Consider the following 23050-nt stretch of genomic DNA (forward strand, 5'->3'; position numbering starts at 1 on the left):
GACCAGACCACAGACCATAATTTAGAATCATTAAATCTTGAAACACGCTGATAACATGATCATGCAGCTGTATTTGTGGTGGGTGCACGTGCTAAATATAGCCCATAGATAGAGGAACAGATATGGCCTATTATGGTTTGTTGAAGCAAAACAATGTGACAGTTACATAATTAAACAGACAGTAGAAGCCATAAAACTGTCACTGTGGTAGAAAGACATGAGGTAACAGGCGACATAAACAGGAAGTCATTTCTAAACATCTATGTGCTGCAGCAAGTACAGAAAAGAAGATACAAAGAACAACGGTGTGAAACTAGTTCATCTGCAACAAACATGTGAAAAACGAGGATCGAAGTTACTCACCTCTAAACCGTCAGGTCCAGGTTCCCCGATGTAGCCTTTCCTCCCAGGTCTCCCCTGAAAAGAGACACACACACACACACACACACACACACACACACACACACACACACACACACACACACACACACACACACACACACACACACACACACACACACACACACACACACACACACACACAGTTATGATCAAAACACAGTAAATCTCATAATGGGTTTATCTCATCCAGCTGCTTCCTGACACAACCTCCAGGTGAACTATCACTGACACCACATGCAATAAGGTAAAGTGTGTATGTGCGTGTGTGTTTGTGTGTCTACAGTGTGTTAGCATGGGAGTTCTTACAGTTGGGCCGGCGCTGCCGGGTGGGCCGAGTGGTCCTTCATCCCCCTGCAGGACACAGAACTAGTTATATATACTAATACACTGAGTACATACGGCCTTACTACGACTACCAGACCATTTACAGATAAGAAAACAAAAATCTATTTACATTTAATAGCATTATTGATTCTAGACCCATTAAAGATGCAGTTGGTGTGGTTTTGGGCAACAGGAATCAGAATCTGGTTTTATTGCCCTGGTGCATTTGTGCAAGTATAAATATAAACAATATAAAAATAGGAAATAAAATCAAATGAATACTATAAGCACCAGGGGAAGTATTGTGCAATAAGTTGTGAGTAAACACTAGAGACTGGATTGTGCAAAGTCCAGTTTGTCCATTATTTGCCACGGGAAGTTAAAGTGTCAAGTTAAAGTCATCCATTGCTCCAAAGTCCAGTCACAACAGCCACCTGACCTAAGTGCTTTCAACAGTGCACAGGCTTGAGTGTGGGGACTGTCCCCCCCCCATCCAACTGAGGAACTGTCTTGTGATTAACAGAGCTTCACATGCACGACTGTACCAACGGCTCCATCTGGGACTGGTCATGTCTTTGCTCGTTTGGTGACAGAAGTCAAAAGGTCATGAGATACACGTTGAACCATAGAACCTCAGTGATCACGGCTCGTTTCTGGCCAGGGACCTTTTTTAAACCACATTTTATTTGACATTTAAATATCAAATAAGTCTGAATCTCTATTATTAATACTAAATCCAGCTAAATATCTAAAAACAAAAACCCTGCACGGAAAGTGATATAATCAATTGTTTGAATAACTAGTTAAATATCAGGATGTTTACGATCCCCATGAGGAAAGGCTGAGGTAATAAAACTGATTTACTGAAGTCTCCTACAGCTTCTAAAACCAGGGATACAATATTAACTTCAGCTGCCTGATAGATGTAATCCTTTAAAAACTTATTTGGCCGTCTCACTAATTGTTTTCAGTTTATCAATTTAAATGTGGAGGCAACTGGAGTAAATGCACTTTATTACTAATTTTCTCAAACTCCTCAAACAGCTTCGTCTCTGTAGTTTTGTATTTCCACAACAAAACGTGTGTGAGATGAGCCGACACTACACCTCTGAGTGGCTGAGAGGTCAATGGTATGAATGTGTGTGTGTTTTTACACCTTCCTAAGAATCCTGTCTTTTCTAGAGGAGATGGAAACGTTTCAGCTTTGTTTTCATAAGCACCCAAAGGTGAATCACCCAGTGGAACATGCCCCGAGAGATATGGCAGAACTGAGATACAAACACTGTAGATGCTGAATGAGATGTTACACTAATGATTCCAATGGAAATCTCTGGATGAGCCACATTTTCCACTTTCCGTACAAGTGAGGTAAGAACGGAGCTGATGAGTTAGAATCCAGGTGAATCGTCTCACCTCTGTTCCTTTTGGCCCCGGCGGACCTTGTGGCCCTCTGGCTCCCTGCAAACCCTGAAACACAACCGAGTGTGTGCATTACTTTGGATGAACGGAACAGATGAACGGAGGGTGAGAGAGTGAGACACTGATTTGAAGGGTACCTTTGGTCCAGGTGGACCGTTGGGCCCTGGTACTCCGATGTCCCCAGGAAACCCCTGGCAGAAGAGGAGGAGGAGAGACGTTAGTACGGATTATGAAATTATTTCACCTGTCATGAGTCATTTGAGTAATTTGCTGAGCTTGATCCCAGATAAAATCAACTCACTGCAACTCTGTGTGCATTACAGGAGGGGCAGGATTATACTGCATTAAAAATGTGGCCGGAATAAAAAGACAGCCTGTTTGTGTGTTGATGTGTTACAATAATCCCTCTGTGGAAACCACTGGAGGCAGCGTCCTGCACATAAATCTGTATCAGACAGTGAAGATAGTGATGGATTGCTGCTGAGGTGATAAAAGCTGAACACCTTCAGGCAAACTTTCCATGAAACAATCGCTCATTTCAGCAGAAAGATGCCTGCCGGGTGCGTCCTGTGTGACCTGTGGTCGTGTTGCGGAGTGTTTGATACTTTACACACTGTGCAGCATCAACAATGACCTCACTGACACAAGGTGAGTTATTCTACATCCAGAGTTCAGGCATGCTGCAAGGGGGGGGGGGGGTGCCAGAGCAGGAAGCGCGAGGGACGGTGGTTTCTGATGCAACACATGGACACGATCAAGCTCCAGGGAAGGAGAGGCAACTTGATTAGTGCCTCTGTTGCCCACAATCAAATTGTGTCAGTGAAGTATGAGAAGTTTAACTAGACGTCAGAGTCCCTGAAGAAAATTTCCATTCGCTTCCCTTTCTTACGTTTTTTTTTTGTATTGTGAAGTAAAATTCAACTATCAACAATTTAACAGGGCTCAAACTTTACAGCTGCACTGGAATCCCTCGTATCATTAGTACATAGTTCACATAGTATGAATATTCAACATACATACTGAAATAATTTGATGTTCTGAGATCCATCTTGTTATAACAGCTCAACGATGAAACCTCAGGAACTTTTAAAGTAAAAGGCTGCGCTCAGCCAATGTAATGACAAAAGGCCTTGTAATGCACATTGTGTGTTATATATATCATATGCAGGGATTTCTTTTTTTTTATCAGAGTGAAAAGGAGGAATCATCACAGTCACTACAGGTCATTGTTGTTCACTCATTCGAGTTTGAGATGAAGAGGAGATTCTGTTCTGGAGCTGGTAAAAGAAGAAGCAGGTTAACTGTGTTTTATAGCTGCGTCTGTGTTTGGGCAGTCTCGCTTAATTACTTAAAACTTTTGAATTTCAATTTAGTCTTTTTGGCAATTATGCTCCTTTTTCCATTTCAGTATTTTGCCACAAAAATCCCCAAAATAAGAAAATATAACAAATCAAGTTTATTATCCTGGAAATAGAGACAGATTCCCGTCCTGTACCTTTAAGAGTTGACTTTGAGCAAAGTTGTCTGGACTGTAGATAACTGGAATAAGTTGTTATCATCACAATCATCCACCTTATGTAATAACCAAGTGTTTCTCTGCATTAGACTTTCAAACACCAAACATTGTTTACATAATGTGATCATGTCCTGCTCCTGACACAACCAGGTGAAGGACATACTGAATATAAATACTCTGATGTCCTCTTACCTCTGGTCCTGGAGGCCCAGCTGGTCCTTGTCCCCCGAGCTCACCAATTTTACCCTGTTCACAAAAGAACAAATGAAGAAAACATATATAAGATATTTTTTTCCAGCTTATGTTCTACTTTCTATCTCCTACTCTGCCTTAAAGTGTGAGTATATTTTATATGCATTTGCAAACCTTTGGATATGATCTACTTTGCTATTAAATATTTCATGCACACAACCGCAGTAAATCCTTTCCCTCTTCCTCTTAACATGACACAGGGCAAACATTAACAAGCTGGTTATTCTGCTGACTGGAGAACTGTGGTAACGTGTACAGAAACGTCTGGAACAGAAAAGCATCTGGACTTGTTTATGATGCACTCAGGGAGTTTAAAGTGTTTTATATTTGTTTTGCTTCCACTGACAAGTAGATGTTCAAAAGTTTTATTCCACTTCTTTCTTCCCTCGTCGGAGCTCACTACCCAACAAGTGCACGATTAAGCCGATGTGCCGAGACCGAACTGACTTCAGTTTACAAGCTGACACAAATAGGGTCCAGATTTCATTGTGGTGCGCTGTTTGTCTATAAAAGCTGCACAGACACATACACACTCACACGGACATACCGATGGTCCTGGTTTCCCTTTTGGCCCGGCAGGACCAGGTGAACCAGCAGCTCCCTGAAAACACAAACACAAAACTCCCTCTCAGGATCTTTGTGCAACTTTGTGTGTTTGCTAGCAGCCAGTAGCGTGTAATTGAGTCCATGTCTGAACACACACGTGCCCATATTCACATGGGACAAGCATTTTGTGGTGACCTCAAGTGAGTAAGGAATCGACATCTGCATTTAGTCAGACACACAGAGAATGCAGATTTGTGGAAATGCTCGTGTTTTCTTGATTTAGCAAAAACAAATGCTCCGTTAAAATTCTGCTACAGTGCAATTATTTTTCAAAGCCGTAAGGAAACGATTCACAGGTTCAATCAAGACAGAAAAATAACAAATGTTCCTTTGTTGCAACAGTATTGTCGAGTGAGTTATTAATCGTATATAATCGAATATGCAAGTTACATCTCCGTGCAAATAATGTTCCCAAATGCATTTCCTTTAAAAGTATGTTTGTGCGACAGGGTGCTCACCTTGTCACCTTGGTAACCCATCTCTCCTGGCTCGCCCCTTTGTCCAACTTCATCCTGAATTTCACAGTATTATTCAGAGATATAACACAACACTGCCCTGCTACAGTGATCATAACACAACTACACATAAAACATAGATAGGCAGTATTTCCAGTGAACACTATATCCATAAACTAGCAACTCTTGTAAGGTGTTATAACGAGATGCTGCCAATAGTCAGGCTGCTATAAATGGCACGAACACAACAACAGACAACTTGGGCTAGTGACAGGTTATATCAAAAAAATACACTGCAATAATATAAATATTTAGATCACCTTATCACCTTTCAATCCAGGCAGGCCGGCTCGTCCTGCTGGGCCCTGCCACCGATATAGAGGAGGGAGGAGAAGCAGAAGAGTGAGTGAGTGAAAGAGAAAGAACAAAGGGGGGGGGGGATTCTATGAGCAGTAATTTTAAATTTATTAGGTTTTAGTAATTACAAAAGATTTGTTTGGTCCTATTGGAGGTCTAGACGTCATAGCATGACATCCTCTGTATCTTTTTGAGGTTCTAAAGGTCATTGACAAGGTTTTAAACATCTTTACTAAAGTTGGAGTGACCATTGAGGAGGTTCTACAAATCCTCTATTGGGTCCATATGTCCTTTAAGAGGTCCTGACGTCTTCTGGGGAGGTTTCTCATGAGCCTGCAGGTGATCGTAGGGCTCCTCTTGGTTTCTCTTCCTTTAGTTTGCCCCCCGATACTTTATAGTAGATTTTATACTCAACAGATTCCAAGAGTGCTGTAAAGTAAACTTTCTAAACTTTTGCAGTAGCCGCCGTCTGTCCTACCTGAGGTCCCATCATACCAGGCAGCCCTCGTGGTCCCTCAGGCCCTGAGCCCCCCTGTGGAGAGAGAGAGGCACACAATGGAATTTATGCATCACAAAGACACAAACCCACAACTGATACTGGTGATCCTGGCACAGGGGTGGATGCCTGACACTGAGCGGCATTTCTCACTCTCAAAAACGTTCCGATCTCTTCATGGCAATATCTGCCGGTTTCCATCACAGAGCATTCCTTCTAGTCAGAGCGGCACGGACAGAGTCTCCTCTTTGTTTTGTGTGGGTCTGCACTCGGCCCTGCTCACAACATCCGCTCTAATTGATGGAGGCAAGGTGGGAACAGCCAGAGCGTGTGGCTGGATGGAAACACTAGCCTTTACAAGCGGACAGGCAGTTTGCTGGCAGCTGACTGGGTGGCTGTCAGTGTGACTGTCAGGACGATGTCAGAGGCAGAGATTTACAAATACAAACACTGGTGTCCAAAGGTTTTAAGACTTTTTAGTCTTTTAGTAACAAATCAATGTAACTGGGTTCATATGTTTGGATTCATTATTATATTGTGGTAAAAGTATTTCTATGAAAACCAGGCAAGTTTTTCCTCTTTCCAAAGGTTTAAACGCAAATTATGTTCATGTATTAAGCTCTATTTATAATAAATAACTAACTGGCCGTGTGCTTTTCCGTCGTCATACGTCTTTCGCCCCTGAAGTTACAGCAGAGACGGACAATGTCACAGGTGAAGCGACATGCAACCAAAATCAAACGTCCTTGTACCTTGAATAAAACTGGGGATTTCTCTGGGTTTAACTTGATAGAAACATTTTGGATAATGTAAGAACACAAGTCAACGAAATATGATATACCTCACTTTACAAGAATTGTTACATGAAGTAAGGAAGAAACCTGCTCCAAGCCTCTGACCAGCGCCATGTGCTAAAATAGTGAAAACACATGCAACACTAATTAAGAACCTTTTAACTTCTTAACTCACTTCTCAGCAGAAAGAGGCCATATGCTGAAAATGTTTCTATCCACACTCAAACCTTCGCTCTCTCTCCAAGAACACAGAAAAGCGTGAGCGGGAGGCGAGTGAGAGAACACGGCTTCACGTCACGTCATCAAGGACATGTGGTTTGAGCTCAGAGTCCATCTGGAACCTGTAAGGACCGTGTTTGATGTTGCAGTTCCTCTGTAGAAATGCAGCAGGATATGGACACAATGGTGTAGTGCTGATTGTTTAAGTACCAGAACGCACCTGTGATGTGCGCACCCCCCCACATGAAGCAGGTTTAAACTGTGGCTTGTTCCAAAGGTTAGATAACCACTGTCCCTCTGTTGGCGAGTTCACATACATTTATCAACTATAACTGATTTTACTGGCCTTTTAGACAAAGCAGTTTGTTTTGAATTATTTAATTTACTCCCTTGTAACGAGCAAATGAAGCTGCATTGGAAACATCCATTCTGAGGAAAAGCTGCAGCGCTGGCAGAGGTCAAGCTTGTCCAGCAGGCTATAAAAACTCAGCAGGCCATTTTTCTAGCAGTCGTTGTTGATGAAGCACGAGCTGTCCGAGTTAGGCCTGGCTTTGTAATGTTACTTTGCAAATGCATCACAAATGAAGAGAAGCAGGATACGTAGATATGCGCACTGAGCTGCACGCACACCCTCTGATGACGAAATTGACATTACTGGAACCGGACCAGAGCCTTGCAAACATGCAGACGCAGAAAAATACACGACTCAACCTCACTCAACGCACGGGCTGACGTCAAAATGACAACCGTTCCCTTTGTTATTGTTGGCTCTCCTGCACGAGACACATTTTAGTGAGGATTGAGATATTGCAACGTTCAAACACTGCGCTTCCTCACGTGGAGAAAAAGTCTCGTGCTCTGCGGAAGTAAAACATGTGCAGAAATAACACGTGCTCCATCAAAACAAGCTTTCGGCAGAGATCACAGCAACAGCGACATACTGGAGGAGGAAAAAAAAACCTTCGCCTGAGTGACTTGATACATCAACAGAGCTTTTCCTTCCGAGCTCTGACAAGGCACTGACGGTTAGAGATCCTCCGAAAACATTTTCACCTTGGAACACGGGACGACAAGTGATTAAAGACTTGACAAAAACCAGATCGTTGCATTGCACACGGTGTTTTTACATCCACTGTAGCTTCAGACAAACTGATCAAGCATCTGGTGAATCATATAAGATATAACGTACTTTATTGTAACATGCCAATGGGGACAGTACAGCATTTACTGTTGTAAATGTTACTTCTACTATTTAGTATTAATTACTGCTTTATTAATATCATAATTAAACCAGTAACACACAGAGAACAGAGTTTCAAACCATTTCCCTCTCGGCCTCACCTTTGGGTTTTTCATTCAGCCGCACACTGGCAAAGACATCAAGTGCATACCAGAGCGAACACTTGCTGCTCCCCGGCTGATTACTGAACTAAAGTTAAACTAACTTTGTGTAATGTGCCTTTCAACTGAAGCCACGGGGGCGAGATTGACACCGGGAAGTGAAAATGAGATTTAGATGTCAAATTAAAGTTCTTAGTGAGATCGTCTGTCAAAAGCAGTCAGCTGGAAAACCAACTGCATATGATCCACATCAAAGACTGGATTAAGGAGTATTTTGGGCTCTGTGGTACGACTACTCACCACCAATTAATGTTAATAAAGTAACAACTGCATCAGATTTCATGATTGGTAATTGATTTATTCCCCTCTGATAGAATATAATATACAATTAGGTGAGAAAACGCATGAGTCACACATAACCTGCTATATTTTCTCAAATCCAACATACAACTCTCTCAGCCTATCCCACTGCAAGTCAGGAGGAGGCCACCCACTGCAGAGGGACTGGTTTCCTGCTCCAGGTACCAACATGGAGCAGGACTTGAACCAGACTTTGTGCCACTGGCGCCTTGTGGTCACACGCAAATCCACAACCCCACCTTAATGTATTGGGACATATCACATTGCCAATAAGTCCTCTGCCACTCAAAGCTATTTGGACAGTCAATAAATCCATCGATCAACAGAACCCTGAAGGGAAGTGTTAGCGAGGCTTTGTATTCACCGCTGGAAGTTGGGTCAGGACTGAAAGGACCCCACGTTGAAGTCAATGTGCGTAATAACATCATAGTTTCCAAAATCTTAGTTTGTCCGTCCCAACTAAAATGCAACCCCGGAGATTCTTAAACTGAAACAGGACCAGCAGCGTTTCTAATGTCGGAAAAACAGACATAGACGCTTTAGTTTTAAAGCGTCTACGTCTTTAAAACTTAAATCATCACAATAGACGTAAACCACAAATCACTGCTTTTGTGCTTAACAATATGAAAATCAGTTAATAAAAAATTTCAACCAAAATGGAAAATGGGAAAATTGCTTATTTTTTCGTGCCATATCCAGTTTCCAAGGCAAAGGCAATAATTTCCAATAAAACCCCTGAAGCTTAATCATACAAATGGTTTTCATTTCATGTTTCTACCTGCTTCAGAAAAAAATATTTTTTAGTTTGCGTCACCACTGGTGCAAAGTCGGGTTCGAATCTCTGCCATTGTCAATAGTGTGAAAACCAATCGTGCGTGAACATCTGTGTCACGTCCCCAGAAATCTTTACCAGCTTTCAGTGGAACATTCTGCATCATAATCCATGATATAAAATAAGTGTTATAGTCGTGTTGGTCTGCAACAAATAAAAATGTTTTATTGATATACAGGCGATGTAGTGATGTCGCCCTTCTCTGTGATGACGACCATGTTTAAGTTCAAACTTCAACAATAAAAACTTGTGTCAGGATGTTTCCTGTCAGTAGTAAATCTGACTTACAGCCAGTAGCTGAGGTGAAAGAAGCTCGTATCCATCCAGATGTGTCTGGTGCCACCCGGTGACCCCTCCAACACCTCAATAAATCCCCCCCACCACCTCCATGCTGTGAGGACGGCACACCAGTGGAAACCAAGCTTGGATTGATGACACGGGAAAAGGTGTCGAATGCGTTTGTCGGTCTTTTGGTTTAAAAACAGCCTCTTTGAACTTTAACAGCTCGAGATCCACACAGCAGAAAGACACCGTGCTCTCTATTAGGCCTGTGACAGACTTGTTTCCTCACTGCAGTAATAAGACAGATCCCTCCTGCTGTTGATGTAAAATGTAAAGTCTGCAACTGAGACAGTTCCAATGACGTTACTTTGCTGTTAGCAATTTCACTTAATAGAAAATAGGAGAAATATGATGTAATGGAGATGGAGCCATGTGACGTTTTTTGCTGTAACGTCCGACCTCTGCTCTCTGAACATCTGCCTTCCGATGCATGTGGGACATCAACTTGCGATTGGATTCTTCCTCTTCCTTTAAACCTCTCAGCTGCAAATCATCAACTGTTTTTAACTTTTAGTTTTTCTTTATGTCCACCGAGGAGTTTCTGTTTGCATCCCTGTCCGATTGTTTGTTGGTTTCTCTTAACGCACATGGATTTGGGACATCGGCCAGGAAAGAACTCCTTTTTACAAAATGTTGGTGCTGAGCTGGACAAAGTGGATCCAGGAATATTTGATCACTTTCTTTAACCTTGGCGGAAATATGCATTATACTTTGTGCCATTCTAGTGTCATGCCCCTGGAGTTTCGCAAATAACATGCAGCCACAATGGTTCCTATTTTTATTCTATTCAATTAAGTGCCAGTGGATTACTAGAGGCCTCCCCCGACAGCCAAACTGTAAAAGTGCATGAACTACGTACACTCAGCCCTTGGTAGTCAAGGAATTTCAGCAGTGAGAATATCTAACAATGAAAAATACAATACAGTCAATCACACACACACAACACCCTGGCTCAACTCTCAGCGAAAAATAGCTGGCATTGGAAATTCCCACTCATCCTCCATCAAAAAACCCAGCACATCCTGCTATCAATCATCCGAACCGCAATTGAATAAGTACGGACAGACTAGCAGAACGAAAGATGGACAGGGAAGCGAGGGAAAATACACAATAATAAAAATAATAACTGATACTCACCCTTAGACCTGGAAAGCCGCTGATGCCAATCCCACCAACAGGCCCCTGTGAAACATCACAGCAACATCCTAAGTACACAGGACAGGACACTTACAGTATCAGGCGGTTCTCTTTCCTGAGGCTACTTTGGAACAACTGTACGTGGGACTATGTTTCCTTCAGCTGCAGCTTCCTGCATCTCATCATATTCATGCAACTCAATGAAGCAAGGCAGCCCAGTAATAAGAGTAATTGTCCACTAAAGAAAAACCTTCAGACCAATTCATGCATTTCCTTGTGAAAACTGCACAACTGGATATTTTGAGTTGATCAATACAGTTGTTTGATGAGAGAGGACATGGGACATGCAGGGAGATCCAAGGAGGCAGAAGAATAAAATATGATAAGACAAAGGAAATAAACCTGAAAACATCTCACCTCATTTCCATCAGGACCAGGAGGCCCCCTCTCCCCTACACCGCCCACCACACCCTGCAATGGAAGAACACCTACATTAAATTTAAGAGTCAAAGCGACAATGGATCAGTTTGTTTTGTACGATCTCCTTTTCTGATTTCCTTGTAACTTTATCCGCATTTCCTGCTCTACATATTATCCAGTAGTTATGCATCAGTATGCAAGATGCAGTTTGTCCGAGCTGTTGATCGAAATTCGCACTGACATAGAGTGAAAACAACGCTAATTTAATAAAGCTAAATTAGCCGGTGTGCGGCGAGCTCGTGGAATACAACCGCCCCTGGGCAGCAGACTTTGATCCAGTTTCGTGCGCCAGAAAAAACAACCCCTTCAGATAAAACAGGCACTGGGCCGTCTGCCCATTTGGCAACTTTAACACAGCTAAGATTTTGTTTTTAGAACATTAACTTTTCACAGTGTGAGAGCCCAACCGAGACATTCCATCCGTCTCTATCTTAAACTGCCTGATTTTCTTTATCTTAGTCTCGGTACATGCCATCAAACGTTTCCAGAGTGATTTGCCGCATCTTAAATAGTGTTAATCCCTCGGAGAGAGTTATTCCTCTTCCACTTTTCTCTCTCCGGACCATTTAACCATTGGCTCTCGGTGTTATGCTGCATCAGCACATTTAAAACAGATGCAGAATACAAATTAATCTCGATTTGAATCACGTAGAGCTTTTCAAAAGGACTCGATGGAAAGCTTTTCATAGGCTTTTACAATCCTGGTTTTTACGATGAAATAACGCAGATAATGATGGCTGCAGATGATCCCCATATTATTGACAGATGGCAAAGATCTATAAAAAAATGTTTGTCTTAGAAGCATTTATGAACTATTTCCATTAATCACAATTGATTCATTATTACGTGTCTTCCTTTGGGGCCAGGTTTTCCAACAGGACCAGGAATTCCCTAGAAGAAGAGAAAAAGCAGGATGAATAACTTTGGTTGCAGTATCGTGTCGTGTCCCAGAGGGGTGATGTGTGTTTTAGCCACTACACTAAAACTTAGACACCTTGAGAGGTTATAGAAGAGTGTTGGTTAGGCCAGTATTCAATAAATGTGTCATCATATTGAGCCAAGCTGATACGCAGCTTCAGAGCTTAGAGGTCTTCAGTCCGGAATCAGAAGAATCGAGGAAGAACTCACATATTAATGAGTGAAAATGCTTCATTTTGCCAAATTTTCTTCTGTTACCTAATACTTTTTAGGCTGTAAATGCAAGTTTTACATAACAATATTACTTTTGCCTCAAAAAATGAAATATAAAACAAACAACTCTCTAGTAAATAAGTAATAAATAAATGAGTCTCTCACATACATCTGTAAGTGGTAGTCATAAATCGAGCTGACAGTGAAATGTTGAATGTTGAAGCCAACAAATCTGATGGAATTTGGCAACAAACCAGTGATGTGATAAATATAAGACAAAGGAGAGTGTGTGTGTGGGGGGGGGGATTTATTAAAGATAGTTGAAAATAGGAATAAAACCCAGCATGAAGAATAGGTGAGTGCTTAATAATCATTACTCACTTTCTCCCCCTCCAGTCCAAATGGCCCAGCAACACCAGGAAGCCCAATGAAACCCTGCAAATTAACAACACATTATATGACAACACATAATGCCTGAACATTACCACAAAACACTAAAACGTTACCACAAACCCCCACAGGCTGGACTGCTGAGCTATTTCTGTTCACACACACACACACACTTAAAATGTGTAATTGAAGCTAAATCTATCTTAGTAGTTGTTTTACATTGGAGTTGTTCCCATTGTTCTGGTACTTGCTGACTGCTTAAGGACGAGACTTCCTACATATTGTAATGTGCTGTGCATGCACCACAGGATAAATATACATATGAAACAGTCACGGGAATATCAGATACAACAGAGAAAGGTTAGGACTTTTTTTTTTTTTGTAAAGACAACACACAATTTCCTGCAGCTGTCATTTTGGACATGATTGGTTTTTATCAGTTGCTATAAGACGGCATGTATGAGTCATCTGTGCAGCCCCCCTGTCTCAGCCTCGCTCTCGAGTCTCTGTGGCTCTCGTTCACAATGCCTCCTTCAGTCTGACACAGTAATCCCAGCTCTCTTCTTTCTATGCGCTGCACCGCTCCACTTAAGTCCCTTGTCTCACTAGCTCATTTGACCTCATTCCCTGTGCTTTCATACTTTCATACGTTCCCATCTGTTTGTCTTCCATCCACTTCTCTTCCCTCCATTCTCCTGTTGTGTGTGTGTGTGTGTGTGTGTGGGGGGGGGGGGGGGCATTCCTACTTGATGAGGGACTGAGCCATAGTAAGGAGAAACAGTCGGCCTTCACAGAGGCAACCCAGAACCAGGACTAGACCCCCCGAAAACATTCTCCCCATCAGGCAGCATGTCCCTGTCAGATTGCATGACAGGAATTCTACTCAGATCCCGAGCAGCGTCTCTGAAGGTGAGAGGCCTGACACTGTCCTAATCCTTTCAGGAAATGAAGTGTCCAATCCCATGCAGCCGAGTGAAAGAGGGAGGAATGAGAGCAGAGAGCTACTTGTACTTACGCGGACACCTTTAGGACCTGGGTTACCTTGTGGCCCGGCCGAGCCCTGCAACAAAGCAAAGACTCTGGTGAGGAGCTCTTATTGTCACAGCGCACACAAGCTCAAGCACATGTGAGGCGAACCTAAACACAACAGACACGACGGTCCGACAGCGGCCTGATAATAGATACAGCAAGCCTGACTGACAGCTAAAAGAAAACAGGTTTTATACTTTAGATTTCACACATAAAAACATCAGGAAACAAATTTCATTGATTCATGTATTTCATAACAAGCTGCATTTCCAATTCAGTGGAAACAGAAATTAGTTTAACATTTAAAGTTCCCGTATTTGCAGGTTTGTTTACAGGTTTGTTATTTTAACTTGGGGGGTCTTCTAGAACAGGTTTGCATCCTGTAATGTACAAAATTTGGATTATTTGTACAATGGAGCACTCCAGCTTCTAAAATGCTCCATTGCAGCTCATTTAGTTTCCCGAAAAAAAGTCTTGTCTGATCTGATTTTCAGCTGACTCATTGTTTTGCGCTTAGAATGCATGTCGGAAATTTCATGCACCTTCTTTCAGCAAAAACAAAACAAAATTAAAAAAAGCCATGATAACAAAGGCATTGATTCTAGACAATTTGAGTTGGAAGTTTAAAGTCAATACAGATGTTAAATCAGGAAGAACCGGCCGATAGCACCGAATAAGATTAAATCAGGAAGTTCACAATGCCGAGTTCATATTTCATGCAGATCTAAATAATTGTGTAACCTCTCAGTAAAACTGTATGAAGGCGGACATGCTACTTGGTGACATAGATGCTTTAAGAAATGTAAAGGAATGCCAAGACTGTAAAAGAGGCTTTTCAGGAGAAGCATTTTCTGCAGGAAAAGACAACTCTTTGGACTTTGGCAGACCTTTAACACAACATGCACAAACACTCATTGAAGTAAAGGTCAAAACCCTGAAGGCATAATATTGGCACTTTAATTCAAAACGCAGTGTGAATCATGCAGCTATCATTATTGCATTCTCTGCGGAGCTCTCAGCAGAGCAATGGAGAATCTCAGGGGATCGATGGAGGGACTGGAAGCATATTTTTGTATTTTTCACTGCACCTGCCTGCCAGGGTAACCTGCAGCTCCCGCTTCCCCAGGAGGTCCTGGTATGCCCTGCAACAGAGAGAGGGAGTGAACTGTGAATGGGGAGATTAGATGGATGGATAAAGTGAAAGAGGAGAAACACAGACCCTCTTCCAGCGTTGCCAACTGAGGAATAAAACAAGCACTGTTCATTGTGGACAGCCTGGACGAAGACAACCCTGTCTGTTAACTTTACCTTTCTGCAACCTTCTCTAACCCCCCCCCCCCCCCCCCCCCACCCCCTTTCCTCAGCGGCTCACTCTACTGTTCATTCAGCAAACTGTAAAAATGATACTTTACACTTTAAACATTCAGCTGAGGCTCTTAACCATAATTTAAATCGATCATTGGTTGCAAGAATAATTAGATACTTTTCCTAATTGCACTCTAAACTCATTTCCATTAATTATCACTGATTTGTAAAAGGGCTCAATGACGTGGTAACAGATAAGTCACTGAGGACAAACTCTTAGTTTTCCTCTGATCTATAGAACTATAGGAGTGTAACTGGCATGTTAACAATCTCCAGCTTTAAAAGAAATAATGTTTTCCTTCCTCTGCAAACCTGTGTGTGTGTGTGTATAGTCTTCTGATGTGTATAGAGAGTTTGTGTAACGTGGTTCATTAACTGATGGGATGAAGAGATTTCCCATCACAGCAAAAAATTAGTCTTACGCACAATTAAAGGCTGAGAATTAACCATGTTCTCTCGTCCCTTTGGTTCTAATGGACAAATCCTGTTTGTGTATGACACCTGTTGTTAATAAAGTCTGTGAGTATAATTACTGCATCCTCAACTGGAAAGGTTCAGTCTTTTTGACGCACAATGTCCCATCGATGCTGATGTGAATTGCTGGCGATACACAACTTGTTTACACGCCGATATAACTACTTACTTGTTCTCCTTGCAATCCAAGGGGGCCTGGATAACCTTTAGGACCCTTGAAAATGAAATGAAACAGGGTTAGGGGTACAAGTATATTTAACCAAAACCATGACATAAATAACACAACAAGCCTGAAGCCATGACAGCAGCTCTATGAGGCTGTGCCAGAGGTTCTTTGAGCTAAATGCAAAGGTCAACACATGCTCACAATGACAATTCAAACATTTTTTATGTTTTGCAGACGCATATTCCAAACTCAACATTTAGTTTTGTGAGATAACATGCTAATGTATCACAAAACACAAAGCACAACTCGATGAGAAGGACATTAGGTCAGGAAAAAAGCTATTATAACTTATCCTAAGGAGCACATGAAGATCATAGTGTTGGTGCAAGATAAAAAACCCCACAGATTATCACTAAGGTCCTCTGCATTATCCTCTGTGTATCTGTATCAAACTTTATGCCAATCCATCCAAAAAGTCTGTCACGCAACATCTGCTGGTGGAGATCACCAAAGTCGAATAGGATTCATCCTCTGGGTAAAATGAACATCTGTACAGTTACATCCATGTAATAGTCTGGACCACAGCGGTGGACCAAATGTCATATGACACTGCCTTCCCTAGAGCTGCACTACTTCCGTGGTTTAAAATGAACAATTAAACTATCAAACATTTGGGGCTGGTGGAGAATCAGTTGATAAGATGGTTGAAGGATGTTAAGGAATCTTATTTAATCTTTTACCCACAGGCAACAGTTTGGTTCCACTCAAGAGTTCAAAGGATGTTGGGTTTGGTAGCAGGATAAATCTGAAAATGGGTTTGATGGTCAATATTTAAAAACCTGACATGGTTTGTACTTCTTAGTGGTATAGTGTGTGCATTGGATGGGATTGTGCAAAGTAAGTAATAAACCATAATGAAGTGTGTCTGTGTTGTTCCAGATTTCTCACATTATCCAATTTGTGCTGTGCAGTTCGTACCAGTAATTGGGTCCTGATAAAAAACGTATTGCGCAGAGCTCAGTGCGGGGGAGGTTTATGTAGAAACTATTAAAGTCTTCTTCGATAAAGTGGCTCATTGTAAGTCAGTTTTGTACGAGACCCAAGTCCCATATTTACTTTAACAAGCACTTCTCTGTAAACTAAACAAAACAAGATTTATTGTTTGGTAAATCGGAGCTTTTTCTACTCTTCAGCCCTTAATTCTTCCCTTTTTACACAATTATCAACAACAAATGTGTATGGCTATAAAACACAGGGTCAGGGCCGGGTCAGGATCCCTTTGGGGGCGGCCGAAGACCTTGAACAGTACCACCGACTGTGTCCTGTGCTTCCGAGGTTGTGACACCCGAACCTTCACAGTCAATAAAAAAGGGCCACTTGGGGGTAAAGAGCACGGGCCCCGAGTCAGTCATTTCCTCTGAAAATACCTGACGGGCCATAGTTCACGTGCTTAGTATATTAGGTTCAGCTACTGCAAACACTGGGATGGCCTCCTGAGAGCCAAGCCGGTGTCGAGATAGAGTGGAATCCAAAAGTCTGAGACCACTTAAAATGGTCTCCCAACCATATGTGGAGACCAGACTCAGACCTTCAACACGTAGACATAGCCATGGGGCGACTAGGAGACCTGCAACAATCGATGTCTGTTCTGCATCAAAAGGCTGCAAGTTCAGGTCCAGCAACAGACACGTGGCCTCACGAGCAAGCAGCAGAGTGTCGGGAAGAATCTGAGTTAACAGATGCAGGATGTGAGAATGTGGTGAAACTGGCGGACACAAGATGAACGCCAGCAACTGTCATTTTACTGAGAGAGGCGCCCGTGAAATTCTCCTGGACGCATGACGACCGCTGACCTCGTTCGCTCCCTGACCCTGGGCAGGGTGCCTTACTGCCTTTCCTCTTTCGGATGTGTCTTTTGACCTTGACCTCAAAGCCTATCAGGTTTAAGCGAGACGGCAAAACATCCCAGCAGCCAGCTCTGACGCTCCAGCTGACAGGGGCAGCAGCACAATTTGATTTATGCCAAGACAGAGGTATTTAAAAGGTTGTGAAGAAGCCGGTGTGAGGAAGAACCATGGAGCCAATGAGAAAAATTGGTACATATATAGGTAATGCTGTGTTGCTAGTGAGACAGAAACAATGTAGACAGGTAGAGCGCAGGGTGGGCTGTCGGCAGTCTCTGACCAGGTAACCTAATCCTGACCACATGAAGAGGCGGCTGAGGCCTGAGCTGACGTCTCGCTGATACTTCGGGGACAGCAAAGTGTGCATGTGTGTTTGTGTGCATACAAATCTTTCTTTGGTTGTGTGGACATAAGTTTTAAATCATAATAATGAGGACATTTTTCTTCAGTTCTCACAAATTCTAAAGTTTTTTTGAAGTTTTTTTGAATCTTGGTTTCAAGGGTCAATTTAGACTAAGGTTTCCCCTCAGGATTCAGCTCACGCATTTATTTGTAATTATAAAGATCAGGGAGTCCTTGTCTATTCACTGCAGAAGCTGCTAGTTCGAACACAAAACAACTGTTTAACACAATGAGACTCACCGGTAGACCTTGAAATCCATCTGACCCGGGCAAACCTGGAGGACCTCTGTCACCCTGAATGAAAGAGAGAGAGAGACACAAACAAATAAAACATTTGGAAATATTGAGGATCACTGAAAGAGTTCAGGGTGAGTGGGATTGAAAGTTAAATGTTAGAGAAGTACTTGATATCTGAGGAGATGCAGGCTTCTGTCACTGCTGTTGTTAAGATTGGAAGATAGTTTGAAGAACCACTTAAACAAGTAAAAGCTTTTTGATAAACGGGAAACAGACGAGAGATACAATCATAAAAGAAGAGAAAACACAGGGAGTCAGACACGTGGACCAGTGGCTGTTTTCTTACCTTGTCTCCTGGTAGCGCCTGACCTGGGGACAGTCCGGGGTCTCCCTTCGAACCCTGGAATAGACATTATTTATTGGTCAGTTTGTTTTTCTCATGTCCTGTGGTTGTAAATAACATTTTCCAATTCCAAGTGATAGGACAAGCCATGAACAGCTGTTTGCTCCCCGCTGAGAGAGAGAAGTTCCTCTAACACTTGTGCATAGTAGAGATGCCAGTGAGGATATTTTCCCACCAGATAATTTAGGATTCTGCTGCTTTTCATTAGAAGAACTTGGATGCTGTCGCTGATGTGCAAATGTTTTTTTTTTGTCTATTATTATAAGGAAATAGAAAGTGTCAGTTAGGCAAGATTATTGGTTTTTGGGAAGTCTCATTTTCAGACTGATCCAGAAGCTGGTGATGAAAGTAAATATCTCATTTCCAAACAAAGACTGTATATAAAGATGGACGACGCATCTCCACTTCGTAGGCAAGAAGCCAAAATGTCCTGGATACAAACGTCACACTTGGAACCGGACTATGCACAGTAGCGATCAGAGGACGGAGCCACGGTAGCAAGGTCCCAGTGAAACATGCGCTTGCTTGACCAATCATGAGACAGTCTCAGCTGTCAATCATGATGTCTCACCCCACATCAAATAACTAATTAAAATCAAACTTACTGGAAACATGAACACGTGAACATACACCAGTGTGATAAGAGCTAACTAAAATGACAGAAACCATATCAAATCTACTAACATGGAGGAGGTGAGGTGTATGACCTGCACAGCAACCAGCCACCGGGTGGCGGTAGAGACACTTTGGCTTCACTTTTGCGGTGAAGCCATGTCGTCCATCTTTATCTACAGTCTCTGGTTCCATAGCTGATGCATGAACACAATTACCTGACATATGCAAGGACTTTAAAAACAGATTAAAGCGACATTTAAAAGGAAAGAAATCCCAGAAAAAGATTAAACTTTTTATGTGTCTTTTCTTTAGTTTATATAATATATTAGTGTAGTTTATACTAATTTCAGTTCCTTTCTCCATGAATACTGCAGCTTCCGACATACTATAGCTCTACCTGCCCCAAATAGTTATTATCTCCTTGGATCTTCAGTATCATGTTTCCATAGTTTTGACTGACAGCCAGTGAGCCATACAGGATTCAGGGGGGGGTAAGTAAATGTTCTATGACTGCTTAAAACCAGGGTTTCTTTCTGTTTGAAAGAGAACGTCAACATTGCATGAAGCACATTGAAAAGCTCCTTTAAGTCCTGCGAGTACATTGTCACAACATTTCTGCCTGTGCGTAGAACACATGTCAGCTCAGCTCAGCGTGTGGGACCAGAGCATGTTCCTCTGTGTTTGTCCTGGTAACCAAACACATTTCAACTCAAGATATTTTTCCAAATTGAGACAAAGAGTCTCTCGATCTCTTTTCCACCTCCACAAAGGGGTTTGGGGCGTTTGAATGACTCACTCGATTCACTACGGCATTGCATACACTTTTTTTTATGCATGTGTACACACAAATGTGGGCGTACGGGCTGAAGGAACACACAACTCTGTATTTCATAACAACCCCGTCACAGCCCCGTGGCCAAATGTGCACAGCACGGCATGGTCAGAGGTGACAGGGAACAAACTCATCTATCTCCCTGTGCAGTTCCCCTCATGAAGCAGGAAAACAGAACATTCTTTGCTGTGTGTGTGTGTGTGTGTGTGTGTGTGTGTGTGTGTGTGTGTGTGTGTGTGTGTGTGTGTGTGTGTGTGTGTGGGGGGGGGGGGGAGTTGAAGAGAACATAATTCATGACAAGCACCTTCATAACTTTGACTCATCTTTAGCTATGTACGAGCAAGAAGTGAACCACTTACAAACTTACAACATTCACATCAAAAGACATGAGAAAGTAGAAGATTTGTTCCTGTTCCTTCACTGACTGCACTTTAAATGCAGCCAGTCTGTGGGAACCAGCAGGCACCACAGTCACCACAGACATCTGCATGCAGCTGCCCACATCCTCGCCTAGTGGTACCCATGTATCCCTCACATCTGGTCCAATGAAGGCTCTTATCAAACTTTTAAAAATACTCTCTTTTTTCCTCTTTATAGGAAGTTAATGATCCCCTGTGGTAACTATGTACCAGGCTAAGAGATTTGTGATATGCAAACAACCCCTCATGTGTCCTCCGGTCTCTCGTGACCACTGTGACAAGACAGTGGGTCATTACCATCCTACATATGTCTTGTCAGAGCTAATCCCACTTGTTGAGATTAGTTCTTTGAGGAACAACACGTCAGTCTCTGCTAAAAAAAAATGTATTTGACATTTAATATGGGAATTCACTTCCATGAACACAAGCTACAAGGTCAAATGGTTGTAATGAAAGAGCGTGGGAGCAGAATATGGCATTGACATGATTGATTGGTGGTGGCTCTGGTTCAGATGGAACTCAACTGTCTGACCGTGTCTAACAGCTGTTCATGTCTTCCTACGCTGAGAGAGGGCCACTCACCTTGGGCCCAGGGGGTCCAGGCTCTCCTGCATTTCCATGTGGACCGGCAGGACCCTGAAGAGAGGGAGAACACAACATTTCATTAATGTGTATTGTTGACGACAGAAGATCAGTATTCAGGATGAGTTTCTGGCAGCCATGTGAACCAAAGGGAGATAACAATAAACAAACTCCTTATTTTCTACGTGCTATGTGAATAAATCTGACTAGAAAAGCGCATTTACACGTCTTCCTATAAACACATGTGCACATGTATATGTGTGTTTACATTTATACCATAAACACGCCACATTCCTACACATTCACAAGTGAAAAGTCAAAACTGCCACGGCAGCTTTCTCCAAGTATCAAGCACCAATCACCACCTTCAGAGTGAGGTTAGTCTGTTTCCATAACAACTGCCCACAGCGAAGGGCACAGCCTTAAAGTCTGATAACGTTGATAATCAGGGTAATAAGTCTGCTGCTCTGTGCTGAGACAGCAGAGACGAAACCACAGTATCACATACAGCTTCCACCACATAATGACTCCTCCCTCTGGCTCCACTTTATGAGTTAACCTATGGGCTTAAGAGTTTGTTCTGTATCAGTCATGGGCTTTCTAAATCTTTACTAGGAGACTTTACTGTCTGCCACCTCTCTGTCTTCCAGTCTGCCCATTGAGTTCTCTATTAAAACACAGCAACAGATCAGGACACTTTCAGGGTTAAAACACAGTCTGTCCACCAGGAGCGTTTCACGGGACATTGGGGGCTCCAGGCTAAAGGGAACTAGGAACTCTTCAAACAAAGTGTACACAAACATATACTGTGCAGCCACATAAATATACAAGTGCAAAACCCCACCATCCATCCCAGACATATCGAAACACACATTTTTGGGACTCTCACAAAATAGTCATTGTTGTTGATAAACATAATTAGCCATTCTTAGGGGCCCCCTCTCAGCTCGGGGGCCCCAGGCAATTGCTTGCTTTGCCTATGCGGCTTGCAACACCCAAGGATGCAACAATACAAGAATGCTAACACAACACCGCGGGATCCATGGTAATAATGAAATGGTCGTCCATCAAAATAAAGTTGAACTTGGCTCCAGTTGTGCAGCAAGAGAACACAACGCATTTCTATCAAGATGCTGCTGCCACCAAATAAGAACGATATATTCCTGGTAGAGTTCTCTGATGTTAGGGCCTTATTCCTACTTTTTACCTCGTCATCAGAAAACATAAGATAATTGCTGCCATTATAGCATTTTTTCAGACTTGTAAAGTCTTGTCTATGAATTTTACACATTTTGCAGTGATTCATCATTCATTGTCTCATTATAGATTAAAACAACATGTCAGCCACACAAAAAACAAACAGTATAGACAAAAAAACAGCAATGACTCAAAACCATTTCCAACATTAATGAGTAATGATTTGTCTACAGATAAATAAAGCTTTTAAATGGACCAAAGCTTCTGCAAAGACTAAGAGTGAACTATCTATACATGTCCCCTCGAACACATACCACATTCATTTAGTAAAATGTGCCTTGTTCCGTTTTAAACGTGCCTCCGGGGCCTGTGGTATGATCGCAGCATTGCATCATGACAGCTTGGCAGCTGCATTCAGCGCAGTGAGGAGATCAGAGCGGAAACTCGGCCCGTGCTGCCAACGCTGGAGCCGGTTGCAGCTGGTTGCAGCTGGTTGCACCTGGAGCTGTTTGGAAACAGCCTTGATGCTCTGGAGGTGTTGACAACCAAACAAGGTGCCCTGCATCCTCAAA

The 23050-nt window shown here is 42.5% G+C and overlaps 1 protein-coding gene across 1 annotated transcript in view; it reads right to left on the bottom strand.

Annotated features, from left to right (window-relative positions):
* Window positions 1-23050, bottom strand: part of LOC117760327 (collagen alpha-1(XXIV) chain-like) — a 79693-nt gene that overhangs the window by 35707 nt on the left and 20936 nt on the right. The window contains exons 5-23 of the mRNA XM_034583271.1: window positions 21282-21335; window positions 18777-18830; window positions 18434-18487; window positions 15891-15935; window positions 14971-15024; window positions 13869-13913; window positions 12845-12898; window positions 12179-12223; window positions 11270-11323; window positions 10853-10897; window positions 5810-5863; window positions 5295-5339; window positions 4978-5031; window positions 4461-4514; window positions 3854-3907; window positions 2283-2336; window positions 2140-2193; window positions 709-753; window positions 364-417 (exon numbers count right to left, since the gene is read on the bottom strand). Coding sequence (XP_034439162.1) covers window positions 364-417; window positions 709-753; window positions 2140-2193; window positions 2283-2336; window positions 3854-3907; window positions 4461-4514; window positions 4978-5031; window positions 5295-5339; window positions 5810-5863; window positions 10853-10897; window positions 11270-11323; window positions 12179-12223; window positions 12845-12898; window positions 13869-13913; window positions 14971-15024; window positions 15891-15935; window positions 18434-18487; window positions 18777-18830; window positions 21282-21335 — 972 coding nt within the window. The remainder of the gene's footprint in view (window positions 1-363; window positions 418-708; window positions 754-2139; window positions 2194-2282; window positions 2337-3853; window positions 3908-4460; window positions 4515-4977; window positions 5032-5294; window positions 5340-5809; window positions 5864-10852; window positions 10898-11269; window positions 11324-12178; window positions 12224-12844; window positions 12899-13868; window positions 13914-14970; window positions 15025-15890; window positions 15936-18433; window positions 18488-18776; window positions 18831-21281; window positions 21336-23050) is intronic.

Source organism: Hippoglossus hippoglossus, chromosome 4 (assembly GCF_009819705.1).
Source record: "Hippoglossus hippoglossus isolate fHipHip1 chromosome 4, fHipHip1.pri, whole genome shotgun sequence".
NCBI classification, from domain to species: Eukaryota; Metazoa; Chordata; class Actinopteri; order Pleuronectiformes; family Pleuronectidae; genus Hippoglossus; species Hippoglossus hippoglossus.